We start from the raw sequence: 15,490 nt of genomic DNA, 5'->3' as shown, positions 1-15,490 counted from the left end.
ACACAGCCTACTCCTTTGTAAAATGCATTACAACACACACCCAGCCTACCCTTGTAAACATTACAACACACACACAGCCTACCCCTTGTAAACATTACAACACACACACAGCCTACCTCTTGTAAACATTACAACACACACCCAGCCTACCCTTGTAAACATTAAGCAACACACACCCACACCCTTGTAAACATTACCACACACACACAGCCTACCCTTGTAAACATTACAACACACCCAGCCTACCCTTTGTAAAACATTACAACACACACACACAGCCTACCTTGTAAAACATTACAACACACACAGCCTACCCTTTGTAAACATTACAACACACCCAGCCTACCCTTGTAAACATTACAACATTGGCCACCCAGCCTACCCTTGTAAACATTACAACACACACCCAGCCTACCCTTGTAAACATTACAACACACACACAGCCTACCCTTGTAAAACATTGCAACACACACCCAGCCTACCCTTGTAAACATTACAACACACACAGCCTACCCTTGTAAACATCACAACACACACCCAGCCTACCCTTTGCAACATTACAACACACCCAGCCTACCCTTGTAAACATTACAACACACACCCAGCCTACCCTTGTAAACATTACACACACACAGCCTACCCTGTAAACATATAACACACACAGCCTACCCTTGTAAATATTACAACACACCCAGCTTCCACCTTAGAAATATTACAACATACACCCAGCCTGCACCCTTTGTAAACATTACAACACACACCCAGCCTACCCTTGTAAACATTACAACACACCCAGCCTACCCCTTGTAAAACATTATACCAAGCACACAGCCTACCCTTGTAAACATATACCATACACTCAGCTTCTACCCTTGTAAACATTACAACACACCCAGCCTTCCAATTTCTTGTAAACATTACAACACACCCAGCCTACTCCTTGTAAACATTACAACACACCCAGCCTACCTTTGTAAACATTACAACACACACAGCCTACCTTGTAAACATTACAACACACACACAGCCCACCCTTGTAAACATTACAACACACACCCAGCCTACCCTTGTAAACATTACAACACACACAGCCTACCCTTGTAAACATTACAACACACACCCAGCCTACCCTTGTAAAACACATTACAACACACACACAGCCTACCCTTGTAAACATTACAACACACACCCAGCCTACCCCTTGTAAACATTACATAACACACCTAGCCTACTCCCTTGTAAACATTACAACACACCTAGCCTACCCTTGTAAACATTACAACACACCCAGCTTCAATTTTGTAAACATTACAACACACACAGCCTACCCTTGTAAACATTACAACACACACACAGCCTACCCTTTGAAATGATATAACACACACCCAGCCCACCCTTGTAAACATTACAACACACACAGCCTACCCTTGTAAACATTACAACACACACCCAGCCTACCCTTGTAAACATTACAACACACACCCAGCCTACCTTGTAAACATTACAAGACACACTCCAGCTTCCACCCTTGTAAATATCACAACACACACAGCCTACCCTTGTAAACATTACAACACACACCCAGCTCAAGTACTCCCTTGTAAACATTACAACACACCCAGCCTACCCCTTGTAAACATTACAACACACACAGCCTACCCTTGTAAACATTAAGGACACCCAGCCTACCCTTTGTAAACATTACAACACACCCTAGCCTACCCTTGTAAACATTACAACACACCCAGCCTACCCTTGTAAACATTACAACACACCTACCTACCCTTTGTAGCCCATTACAACACACACCCAGCCTACCCTTTGTAAACATTACAACACACACCCAGCCTACCCCTTGTAAACATTACAACACACCCAGCCTACCCCTTGTAAACATACAACACACCCAGCCTACCCTTGTAAAACATTACAACACACCCAGCCTACCCTTGTAAAACATTACACACAGCCTACCCTTGTAAACATTACAACACACCCAGCCTACCCTTGTAAACATTACAACACACACAGCCTACCCTTGTAAACATTACATAACACACCCAGCCTCTTACCCTTGTAAACATTACAACACACACACAGCCTACCCTTGTAAACATTACAACACACACCAGCCTACCCTTGTAAACATTACAACACACACCCAGCCTACCCTTGTAAACATTACAACACACCCAGCCTACCCCTTTGAAACATTACACACACCCAGCCTACCCTTGTAAACATTACAACACACCCAGCCTACCCTGTAAACATTACAAACACACACAGCCTACCCTTGTAAACATTACAACACACCCAGCCTACCCTTGTAAACATTACAACACACACAGCTCACCCTTGTAAACATTACAACACACCCAGCCTACCCCTTGTAAACATTACAACACACCCAGCCTACCCTTGTAAACATTACAACACACACCCAGCCTACCCTAAACATTACAACACACCCAGCCTACCCTTGTAAACATTAAGCAACATTACCACCTAGCCTTACCCTTGTAAAACATTACAACACACTCCCAGCCTACCCTGTGCAAACAACATTTTCATACCACACACCCAGCCTACCCCTTGTAAACATTAAGTACCATACCCCTAGCCTAGCCTTTAAACATTACAACACACACCCAGCCTACCCCTTGTAAACATTGGCAACACACCCAGCCTACCCTTGTAAACATTACAACACACACCCAGCCTACCCTTGTAAACATTACAACACACACAGCCTACCCTTGTAAACATTAAGGAACACACCTCAGCCTACCCTTGTAAAACATTTACAACACACACCCAGCCTACCCTTAAACATTACAACACACCCAGCCTACCCTTGTAAACATTACAACACACACAGCCTACCTTTGTAAACATTACAACACACAGCCTACCCTTGTAAACATTACAACACACACAGCCTACCCTGTAAACATTACAACACACCCAGCCTACCCTTTAAACATTACCACAACACACCAGCCTAGCCCCTTGTAAACATTACAACACACACCCAGCCTACCCTTGTAAACATTAAGCAACACACACCCAGCCTACCCCTTGTAAACATTACAACACACCCAGCCTACCCTTGTAAACATTACAACACACACAGCCTACCCTTTGTAAACATTACAACACACCCAGCCTACCCTTGTAAACATTACAACACACACCCAGCCTACCCTTGTAAACATTACAACACACACAGCCCACCCTTGTAAACATTACAACACACCTAGCCTACCCTTGTAAACATATTACAACACACACCCAGCCTACCCTTGTAAACATTACAACACACCCAGCCTACCCTTGTAAACATACAACACACAGCCTACCCTTGTAAACATACAACACACACAGCCTACCCTTGTAAACATTACAACACACACACACAGCCTACCCTTGTAAACATTACACACACCCAGCCTACTCCTTGTAAACATTACCACAACACACCCAGCCTACCCTTGTAACATACACAACACACACCCAGCCCACCCTTGTAAACATTACAACACACACCCAGCTTCCACCCTTGTAAACATTACAACACACACCCAGCCTACCCTTGTAAACATACAACACACCCAGCCTACCTTGTAAACACATTACAACACACACAGCCTACCTTCTTGTAAACATTACAACACACACAGCCTACCCTTAAACATACAACACACACCCAGCCTACCCTTGTAAACATTACAACACACCCAGCCTACCCTTGTAAACATTACAACACACCCAGCCTACCCTTGTAAACATTACAACACACCCAGCCTACTCCTGTAAAACATTAAGCAACACACACCCAGCCTACCCTTGTAAACATTACAACACACCCAGCCTACCCTTGTAAACATTACAACACACCCAGCCTACCCTTGTAAACATTACAACACACCCAGCCTACCCTTGTAAAAATAATACACACACACACACACATATATATATATACTTCCCTTATTACAAACATGAATTCAAAATACAGTATATTGACATACGCCGTCATACGGTATCAAACTCCAGGCAAACGATCGATCACTCACACACACAAAAACTTTCAATATTCAACACTTGCAATCGACATTCTCTCTATCACTTAACACTGTATACTACTATCACACTTTTGGAAGGCTACACGAGTTTCCATGGCACCAAAACCACATTATTTTCTTTACAGTCAGTTTTGTTTTTGTTTCAATGGATCGTAACACACAATGGCACCTATTACCGCGTCAATAAAATCCTGTTTATCCTCTTCAACGACCAAGGCATCACACTACTGTACTATAAATGATGGACGCTGTAATAACGCCCCAAGTTATGGTCAGCCCGGGCGAGTAATGAGAGCGGTTTTGGGTGTTACAGAATTAAGCGTTATTAGGTAATTACACTGTCATAACCATCACTTTATGCCCGCAGTATAACACCACTCACCACAGCTTAATACAAACAAGATATATTCTGTAGATTTCCTAAATAATAATCAAGGCAGAGTAGAAGTCTAAAAAAAAATTACCGGTCCAAAACGTCACTCTGAAATCCTATCGGGAATTCAACTATTTACCAAACAAACAAAAAAAGCCGCACACTGCCTCACATATCAATTAATCTCCACTCCAACACCAACTCCAGTTTTAAATCACACACACACAAGCGCACACATTGCAGAATTAACATTTTGTACTCAATACGGACGCAAAAACACTCGTACTGTATAAAAACTGGTATTCACTCGACCACATAAGCCGAGGCTACGCAACCATTCGGAATTTTGACAAATAACTCAATTTCTACACTAATAACCTAAATACGTATTAACTATCTTATTATTCTTGACTCTATAACCCATGGCCATTTCAGTATTTTGTTTTTGCTTACTAAGTGCAGGAAATAAACGTGTTCAAGAAGTGAAATCGTTTAAATAAATGATTTACACTGTGCTGGGTTAAACCACACGATGTTCTAATGAGTTCAACCTAAATACTCAAGTCTAGGATGCTTTCTAAACATAATAATTATCCTTAGATTAACCCCAGTAAAATCCGTGGCCAGCAACATTATATATTTTTTAAGTATAAATAGCGCAGCGAGAGATCAGATAAGCGTCGTTGCAAAGTCTATTCGTGGATCCGCCGTCCCTCTGCCAGTCACTCAAGATATCTGAAGCAGGATGATGTGTAGCTACTGATGGAGGTTACATGAGGCAGGAGAAACACTGTGTGGCAGGGTACTATTGAAGACAGTATTAGTAATTATTAATAACGGTATTAGTGACTGGTAACTATTGTAGTACTGCAGTTGTACCGAGGAGTAACGATAGTAGGATCAGCAGTGGTAGTAAATAGTAGTAGTAGTAGTAACGAGTAGTAATAGTGGCGGTAGTAGTAATAGCAGTAATAATAACTTTGACATTACATATACAGTACAGGTTACGTACATGTGTGTTGTATACGGTTTATTGTCAGTAATCTATCGATATAACATGTTAGTGTTTCTCCTGTTGTTGATGTATGATGATCTACGTCAGAGGCAAACACGACACGCGTTCTTGTATCAGTACTGTTCCTGTTATTATATTAATTACAGCCATTATTTGTGTATTGTGTTATATTTGTGTATTGGCAGCTCAGGGATTAGATTGAATCGTAAACGAGAAGCCATTAGCATAAATTATCTTCAAATACCCTAGTGTACAACCCAATGGGCTCTAAGAGGGAATTTGTTTAGTAATCCCGTGTGCCATTTGGACCCCCTGTGCAATATTACAAGATATGGCATAACCAAAGTCCTTGGGCATAACACTGGCAATGTTAGTAGCTAGTCGGAGTAGTAGTGGCAGTAATAATAACAGTAATAGAGGGGGTAGTAGTAGTGACTTGTACTGTAATAATAGTAGGCTACAGTAGTAATTACTAGTAGCAATAGTAACTAATTTATAAAAGTATTAATTCTAGTAACAGTAATAGGAGTCGTTCTATTAATATCTCCGAGTACAGTATTTTCAGGCCACCTTGACAACACCACAGCTGAACCAACATCAGGAGCAAACGACACGCTAATAATGAAGTGCTTTTGTGGGTTAAAACTACCACCATTCCTAGATAATTTATCGCTATTTTCGAGTTAACTTATCGCTATATTGTATTGTGATATTTTACTCTTAATTTCGTGTTACCTTATCACTAATACAAATAAGTACAAATTCGGTATTCAACGACACTTCCGGGAAGGCAATGTTTCCTGGTAAGGCTGCCTTGTTGGTAGGCAGGTCACGGGGTAAATTATTCCGCCAAGGTGGGCAAGTTCTGGGCATTACGGTTGATAATGGCTGAAGTTTGCTCTCGGATGGTCAGGCAGCGAGGGTAAAGTGGAGTATCTGAAGCGACCCCTGAGTCTTACGACCAGTTATTGGGAGACTAAAGTAGGTTAATTCAACGCTCCTGAATAAACTTAACCCACAACGGTCACGGTGACTGGTCAAATGGGCCCCAGTCTTAATGGCGAGGTTGGCGCCTATTAGGACTGAGGTTCCTTTAACCTTTGATGTCCCCTACAACTATGAGTGGCGTGACTTACCTTATGAGTTTTGGTGACGGCGTTGAGAGCGTGTACGTCATGTGCGTGGTGTCTGCCGTGGTGGAGACACAGGACACACACAGGCAGGCGGCAGGTGAGACAGTACATGGACACATGCTCCTGAGGGTGGTGGCCACACCGGCCCTCACGCTCCCGCCGCCGAGCCCTCAACAGAGCCCGGCCCTCAGCTACATTAACGAGCCAGTGGGCGGCCAGCGGCCCTCGGTCAGGGTGGCAGGAGTCCCTGCAGGGGCCGCAGTAGAACACTAGACACTGGTCGCAGAACACTTGGGCGGGGCGCGGGGCTCCCGACCCCTCACACAACTGGCAGGGCTCAGCTACCTGGTATCGCTCAAGGTGTTTGTCCACCACGGCCGCCAGGACTCGGTAGCGTGTCAGGCCCTGCGCCCCTGCTTCGTCAGTAGGGGTGGCCACCCCACACTGGGGACAGGTGATTGTGTAGACAGGCGGGGGCGGTAAAGGCTCACTGTTACCACCCACCTCTGAGCCGCCTACCAGGCTGGTCGGTCGGGAGCTGCAAGACACACCAGAGTCGGCGTCGCTCAGCACAGAAAGTTTGTCAACCTCAGAGGTTTCGTGGATATCCTCGGCAGGAGGCGCACTCCCTTCCTCCTCGTTACGGGGAACTGCCACTGCTGGTTTCTGAAGTTCTCTAGCACAAGCAAGACACATGGCATGACGACATACTAATAAAACAGGCACGTGGTAAAACCCGCCACACTGAGCACACCGTAATTCCTCCTCCATCTCGCTCACTGGCTCACCTCGCACTGTTTACACTCGCCAGTCGTTGAGGGACGCGGCCTGTACCTCCCTCAGGATGCCGGCTCTACATTTTTGGTATTTTATTTTTTCTCCCAAATTACTGTAATGTGTTATTCAATTTTGAATAAATAACACTATTTTATGTATATAGATTATAAAATATTGTATTTCATGAACATGGGCAATATTTTATGAGTATTGCCGAAAGGAAAACGGGAAAACTGGCGCGCAGTTTTGAACCAAGAAAATTGATTTTTTTTTTTGCCCTTTAAGCGAGCAAATTTTATCCTCGACCCTTTTCTTCATTCTCTTTTTTTCACATTTTTAAATTTATACAAAATATATGCTATGTTTAAAAAAAATAAAAAAATGAATAAACCAGTCTCATCTATTTCTCTGAATATTCCAATTACTGCAAAAGTTATTTTTTTTGTCAGAGTATTCTACAATGAACAGTTTCTTGATAGCACCCAAACATGTCACATTACCCATAAGTGTTTAGTTGACAACAAGGACGTTGTATACAATACACAATTACTACCATTCAACAAGTAAAATAAGTTTAATAATCATATCAATTATCTGTAATTTATTTATTGGTTATTGGCACATGGAAAAATTTATCACTCAGTTATATTTATTTTCATGTAATTCAGCCACACGATCAAGTTTTATCATTTTTATCTCAAAGAAAATATCCCAGGAAATTTCTCAAACCCTACAAACAATATTTAAAACCCGATACAACTTTGAACACACAAAAAAAATGACTTAAATATCTCAATCACTGAATTACGGATGATGTACAAACACGATGACTGATTTCCTACAATGTACTACGGTAATGGAGTCAGTATGTTATGTAATTAGAAGTACATCGATCCCTAATTACTGTACAGACTCTACCAGTACACAACGCTCACAGCTCGAGTACTGGCCTGAGAATTAATCAATCAATTAGTAAAATACTCGGCGACTTGATCAATTTTCCAAGCGGGTAGATCTCAATACCTCACCCCTACTGTACCTCACCCCTGTGCCTCCACCCTACAGTACCTCCCCCCCACACTGAGGTTCTACCAAGTCAATGTGAAATGACCTAACGAGTCCCAGTCATAAAAGGTTAAATAATTATTACTACGCTGTTATGGATAAGCTAATGCTAAATATTGTTTTTTGATGGCCATATTGTTGTGGGTGACCATGTTGTTAGTTGGTAGTGGCTATATTGTTGTGGGTGACCATGTTGTTAGTTGGTAGTGGCCATATTGTTGTTGTTACAGTTGGTAGTGGCCATGTTGTTACTGTTGGTGGTGGCCATGTTATTATAGTTGGTAGTGGCCATGTTGTTATTGTTGGTAGTGGCCATGTTGTTACTGTTGGTGGTGGCCATGTTGTATAGTTGGTGGTGGCCATGTTGTTACTGTTGGTGGTGGCCATGTTGTTACTGTTGGTGGTGGCCATGTTATTATAGTTGGTAGTGGCCATGTTGTTATTGTTGGTAGTGGCCATGTTGTTACTGTTGGTGGTGGCCATGTTGTTATAGTTGGTGGTGGCCATGTTATTACTGTTGGTAGTGGCCATGTTGTTGTTATTACTGTTGGTGGTGGTCATGTTGTTAAAGTTGGTGGTGGCCATGTTGTTACTGGTGGTGGCCATGCTGTTCATAGTGTCACTTCCTCAGCAATATTCACTCACAACAGAGTCACCACTTCAACTATTGTTATGAGTGACCAAGAATCTTTCTCCCTCAGGTCTCAGTATTACTCCTTATTCTTCTTTCTATACATTGAAGTAATGGAATAATTAAGCAACATATTTCTCAGAACCGTAAAAAATATCCCTTTATAAAATTAAAGTTTTTTGTTGGTTTCCTGGTATATAAAATAAAAACTTCTCCATATTAATAAATTATAGTTATTAATTTTTTCTTCACACAAACATAAATAAAGACATCTAGTAGACTGTAAATCCAGCCCAGAGTTGTCGGTTTTAATCCCTGTATAGACATCACATAAAGTTCTTGTAACAAAGATTTGATCTGTGGTTGTGGTACAGAACTTTGCTGGTTTGTTAGGTGTTGATGTATACCGAGAATTTCCTTTGTCGATGACGGTGCCAGCAACATGACACCTTCAGGGCAGATACTTCACCGTACTTTCTTTGGATACAGTACGTCGTTATCATCGATGTTATAAGGCTTTTCCTACAGCACAAAAGCTTGTAAGAACTGTACCAACACGCTCGGAGCTTTACAGACGGGCAAGTTTCCCAACAACTTTTCACTTTGTCCTGACATGCTGGAAGATTGTGCCTATTTAGTGAATTATCTCAATACACAATACTGTACTCTCTTGGTTCATTGTGACCAGGAACATCACTTATCTATGGTTGACAGTGTAAACAATAGAAGCAAAAACGTGTTCTTCCATCTTCACATTTTTCTTCTCCCAGAACCTTTAAAACAATATAATGTAATACTGATCTGTTAAAAGTCCATTAAAATCACTGAACAATATTATAACCTTGATTCACATTCTTGAGAAGTGAGTTAAAAATAAAAGAATGTAGTTGAACTTGCTGAAGTATGTGTGTTAAGATATGTGATTAAGAATGAAGGAAAAGAGTCACATTTCATAGGAAGGGGAGGCACTGAGAGAATAAAGTGCTATAAAACCAATTAACATCATTTCTATTTAACTTCTAAGCTTTTTATAGTTTGTAGATCGTCTATTGATTCCAGCTTTCTTTTAACACTTTTCTTTGCACTTTATAAACCTACATCACAAGGTAGTCACCCAAAAATGTCCCGTCGCTTCTCCCCCTGAACCACCAACCCAGAGATACAGACTCGTGAATTAGCAGCATTTATGGACAGAATAATGCATCAGTATCTACAGCTTTGGGTTCATGAGTTTGAATCTTGGGGTTCAGGGGGCGAAGTGACAGGGTCTTTTGTGGGTGAGTGAACTGTACCTCTTCAACCCCCTCCACAGAACCTCCACTAAAGCTCTCACTCAGTAGCCTGTCTGTTCAACCTTCTCACATCATCATCTATACAACCAAACATTTAAAATTCAAACTCACACTTCAACATTACCATCAAAATATTGGTAGAGTATATTCACCAATTACCTCTGACGAACATTATAAGTTTAGGGTTAGTTTACAGAAATCATACATAGAGTTTTGGCAATGAAGTATAATGTCATAAATTTAACACTAACAAAAATATAACATTCACAAGTGGAAATATTCAAAGGGGTAACTATTAATAAAATATCACATTAGATCATTAAGTAAGTACATTTAATTTACACAGCTAAATTTTAATCCCAGGATGAATAAACAACTCACTGATGAGTCTCTCTACCATCTGGTCTTGTGATTTTTAGAGATTTTTTTATTTTTTTTTATTGACAATACAGAAGTTAGAATGCTCAGTGGGTAAACTATTAAAAATTTTCATACTTTAATGCAGTAGAAATTCAATCCTATGCTGTATAAGATTCAGAGATTTTATTCAAACTTTCACATGCTTCAGTACAAGTCTTTAAAACGTCATCACCGTAACTGTTGCAGAGAAGGCCAATGAACTTATGACTTCAAGAGTACATACTGAATCAAGTTAACCAGACTATGTGCTGTAGAAGAGGTTAAGTCAGGCACAATAATTTGAGTTACTCTTTGATGATAGTTAACATGATCACAACTCAGCTAATGCTTAAGACAAACTTATTCAACACCCAGACACCTTACAGAGGATCAATCTCCCCCCAAAAATATTAGACAAGGAAAGGTTTAAACAAATATATTCTCTAAGGTATAGAACAGTATTGCAATTCTCTCCATATCAGAACACAAATGTCCATTATTACAAGGTGACATAAAGAGGTGTGGGTGTGTATGCATCTGTACGTGTATTGTACTGTATGTGTGTGTACTGTGTGTGTGTGTGTGTGTGTTTAAGGGAAGCTAAGACCTTTTTTCTCAAGGTGTTAGGACCATATTCAGCCATAGTCAATGTAGAGTTAAAAGGTTATCAACATATCTGAAGACTGCAGTTCTAATCTTACCATCTATCATTCTCAAGCTGTGGTTGATGGTCTTCCCCGGCCCCTTGTCAGTTTATGACAAGTACCGTACTGTATCAAGGTCTATTCCTGACTGAAATAATAAACTGGTAGGTAAAAAGCTTGGAGAAATATGGTATAAATGTGCCAAGACCTTTCTGAGGTAAAACAAAACACCCCTTACACAGGAACAATAAGCCACTGTACAGTACAACCTTCAGAGCTGACACAGTTTCTACTACATGTACAGTATATAACCAAAGCAGTAACTTAAAATTATCTACAATGAAATTTTAGTGATGAAACATTTATAAGAATATTTTTTTTTAATAAACATTTACATATTACTAAATAAATAGAAATGAGACCAGATATCATTTGACATGGTAGCAATACAAACACTTCCCTGACTGAACTAAACTGAAAAGGCTCACAAGGGCCAACTAATACCTGTACCTAAGCCCAAAGTTTCATAGTAAAACATTGGCATTGGCTAAGTTAATTAGGCTCTGTTAGGGGTAAGTTTGGCTAGGTTAATTAGGCTATGTTAGAGGTAAGTTTGACTGGTTAAGCAGGTTCAGTTTGGGTTAAGTTTGGCTAGGTTTAGGGCTAGTTGTGTTTGGTTAAGGTCATGTTACAATAAGGGTAACTTAACACACTCAGGACTTAGCTGCCCAGGTTCTGTTCTCCCACACACACTACACACAGGCATGTCAGATACAATACCTCTACATTATTAGTCATAGCATGTGTACATCCCGGGCGACGCAACAGCTTAAGTCATATGTCGCCGAATTAAAAGCTCAGTAGACTTAAAATAATGCAGGGTAAAAAACATAAATATAAATAGCATCAAACATTCATAAAAACCATTTAAACGTTAATAGATAAAACTCAAAGCTTGTGCAGAAGGCCGGCTTGGGATAGAAACATGAAGTTGTACCATGAAAACTACAAGTAAATCATCTATAAATAGAGTTAGATAATCACGATGAAATGTGTTTTTCATAATATGTGAAGAAAAAATATCAGTACTGTACATTAACCCTTTTACAGTGTGTCACGCACCTGCCATTTTATTCAGCTTAGGGTAGCCTCCTGCTGTGAAAGGGTTAAAGAAAATTTTGTATATATGACATCATTATTATATGTGCTAAGAACATGATATTGGTTCCTTTATAATCCTTTTATGTTTAGCACTAAATAATTATAGAAGAACAGTGGCAAAAAAGTTAGCATACTGTATATTTCAATGCACAATGGCACTAACTGGGGATTTCAAAATTTTCTTAGAATTATTTTTCTCTGACATGGCAACACTGATGACTGCAGTGATGAGTGCACACAGGCAAGGAAGCTCCCAGGAGTATGTAAGTGATATATAGCCACAGCCAAATTTTTTTTCACCCATTTTCATGTATGAAGACCCCTAAGGCAATAAATTCATCCATCGGCGTGTATGCGCATGAAGACCCCAAGAGTGTTAAGTTAAATAAGGTTCCAGTTCTGGGGGCTTACTTAAGTCCAAGTTCAGATACATGACAATTCTGAGGTGATATTAACCTTACTACAACAGCATAAACTAAGTATGTTTCATCTACAAGCCAATATGAAGCATAACAAAAAGCCTGAATTTTTTTTTTAAATTTCATCTTGGTATTTGTTTGTAAATTCTCGATAAAAGATGTACAGTCAACAAAAGTATCCTGACCCCTGCTGTGCATAATAATCCGAGACACCGAGCAAAGATTCCTACTCGTATTGTTATCGTCATGTACTGGTAGGCCGCTGCTGCTCTTGTATAGCAATGTTGCTATAATCACATTTCAAGATAATTCCATATCTATTCTGTCTCTATGAATTACGTGTGTAATGTTATCTTGGTAGTATGTAGAAAATAAATGGTTCTTTATTGTGAAGCATCAAGTGTTCCCTTTGAGGTTTCGGCATTGATGTTCCTGCCATCCACTATGTGTGGGTGCTTGTGGCCCCAACTACTAAGTCATGCTTAACTAAAAGAATAAAAGCTGGACCTCACACTAATATCATACAGTACTGTATAACCCTGGCCCACCAGTTCTGCTTCACGTTCATCCTCATAATAATGGAGAATGTGTACGTATTTTGTCTATTTCCCTCAAACAAAATAACGATATCCTAATAACAGCTACAGTATTGTCATTAACAGATAATTAAACTTTATGATTTACTAACACTTACTTTATCTTAAGATAAAAACAAAATATAAACACTATCATCATTATTCACAATTTATTTTTGTCAACCCTTTTATTTTCTAGTGATTTTCTCCCATACACAATATCTGTGAACTCACAACTCATCTCGAGGATTACAACAACCCTTCTGAGTTAAACAAATATGTATATCAATATTTATTCATCATTGAAATACCATTATACATTGCACATGAATGATTAATGTCATCAGTATATTATTTGTGGTATTATTTTATAAACTTTTATCACAGAACATTGTATGAGGAAGGGTTAACTAATGTCAGAGGTACCAAACTCCCCCATACATCAATGTATCTTAAGTTATTGTTCAATTTCAATTCCACAGGACCACGGGGTCTAGATACCTTTTTGCTGACTGTACATTTGCCACCAAGAGACATGAAGCATGTTAAATTTTTAACCACTGACCCACAATTTCATCAAATGTAGAAAATGCCCGAGGCTGTCACTAATTATGGAGGTACCGGCCCATAAGTGATATAAAGAGGCTGGGAATCAAGAGACCATAGTTAGGTAGTGTGAGTCACTAAATCAATGAGACAAACTAATGTACAGTACTCTGACTCTTGAGTGACTATACAAGGTCACGTGTGTTTAAAACATTAATACAGTAATATTATTAAAATCTGAATAAATAATTTACCTATTTTTCAGATAAATTAATTATAAACCAACCCAAAAGTCAAATAAAACAGTGAACATGGATCGTGTAACAAGACAGATTATATCCTGACCATCTTTTACCTGGACATATTCTGGTCTAGGCCAGTAACACCCCCTAGTCGTGTCTGGCCGAGGCTAGTTTACATCAAACACATAAACTGGTCTAGGCCATAATGTATAAAACTGGTCAGCCACACCAGCAGTTACTTTATAGTGTAAACCCTGTACAGTACATACACACACACACACACACATTAGCTCACCGGATGTGTGTTTCACGTGTAAGTTATGAGTGCAGGAGCTGGAGACACACATGTGAATCCTCCTCCTCATAGCTGATGATGTAAGAAGACAGAAACTGTTTGAATTAATCTCAAGTAAAATTTTTTTTTACAGAAGTAACATCAATATTACTTGAAGAATAAAGTACAGTACAGTATCTTGACTATCTTCAGTCACTTACCACCAAATAAAATTAAAATAGAGGAACTTTTGGGGGAAAATATTTTCTACCTTAACTTTATCTCCTAAAAGTTACTAAGTGAACCTATCTAGTTAAGGTATTGTCTTTGCAATTTTGATTTTATTTAAGTAAGTCAGTTCTTGTGCCTGGGCTTAATAAGTCCTCTTCAATCATCAGTTATGAACCACATTCACTGTATGAACCTTTGTCAGTACACACACAGGTCATTTACTGCTTACCATCCACAAATCTGTATTCAATGGCACAAACATTACTTATATACATAACATGGGATTCGCTCTGTGGGGGGTAGGGGAAGAGGGAGTTTATACACCTGGGTTATGGGTTTTAGCAGCTCTGGAAAAACAAAAAACGAAAACAAAATAATAATAATAAAGAATATCTAAGTGATTCATCTATGGCAAATAAATCATCATTAGGTATTCAGGATGACACCGAGGATCTTCCATTGATTATATACAGCAAAAAAAGTCAACTTACCCCTTAAAAAAAAATTAACAAATAAAAAAAATCCAGTGAGCAAGATAAAAAAAAAGACTTTCATTATGTGATTAATACAAAAGTTGATGTCTCTTTTTTCCTTTTTTGTTTTTCTTTAATATTAGGCGAGATTGTTT

At 39.5% G+C, this 15,490-nt stretch overlaps 1 protein-coding gene across 2 annotated transcripts in view; it reads right to left on the bottom strand.

Moving 5' to 3' along the window:
• The window catches only part of LOC121865048 (E3 ubiquitin-protein ligase TRIM9-like), a 45,273-nt gene extending 37,870 nt beyond the window's left edge, over positions 1 to 7,403 (bottom strand). For both annotated transcript variants that reach the window (XM_042364376.1, XM_042364377.1), the window contains exon 1: positions 6,610 to 7,403. In XM_042364376.1, the coding sequence (XP_042220310.1) occupies positions 6,610 to 7,377 (768 nt within the window). In that variant the 5' untranslated portion in view covers positions 7,378 to 7,403. The remainder of the gene's footprint in view (positions 1 to 6,609) is intronic.
• Between the last annotated feature and the right edge of the window lie 8,087 nt (positions 7,404 to 15,490).

This window comes from Homarus americanus, unplaced genomic scaffold (assembly GCF_018991925.1).
Source record: "Homarus americanus isolate GMGI-L3 unplaced genomic scaffold, GMGI_Hamer_2.0 scaffold2539, whole genome shotgun sequence".
Taxonomy (NCBI): Eukaryota; Metazoa; Arthropoda; class Malacostraca; order Decapoda; family Nephropidae; genus Homarus; species Homarus americanus.
This window is presented reverse-complemented; position numbering and strand designations above follow the sequence as displayed.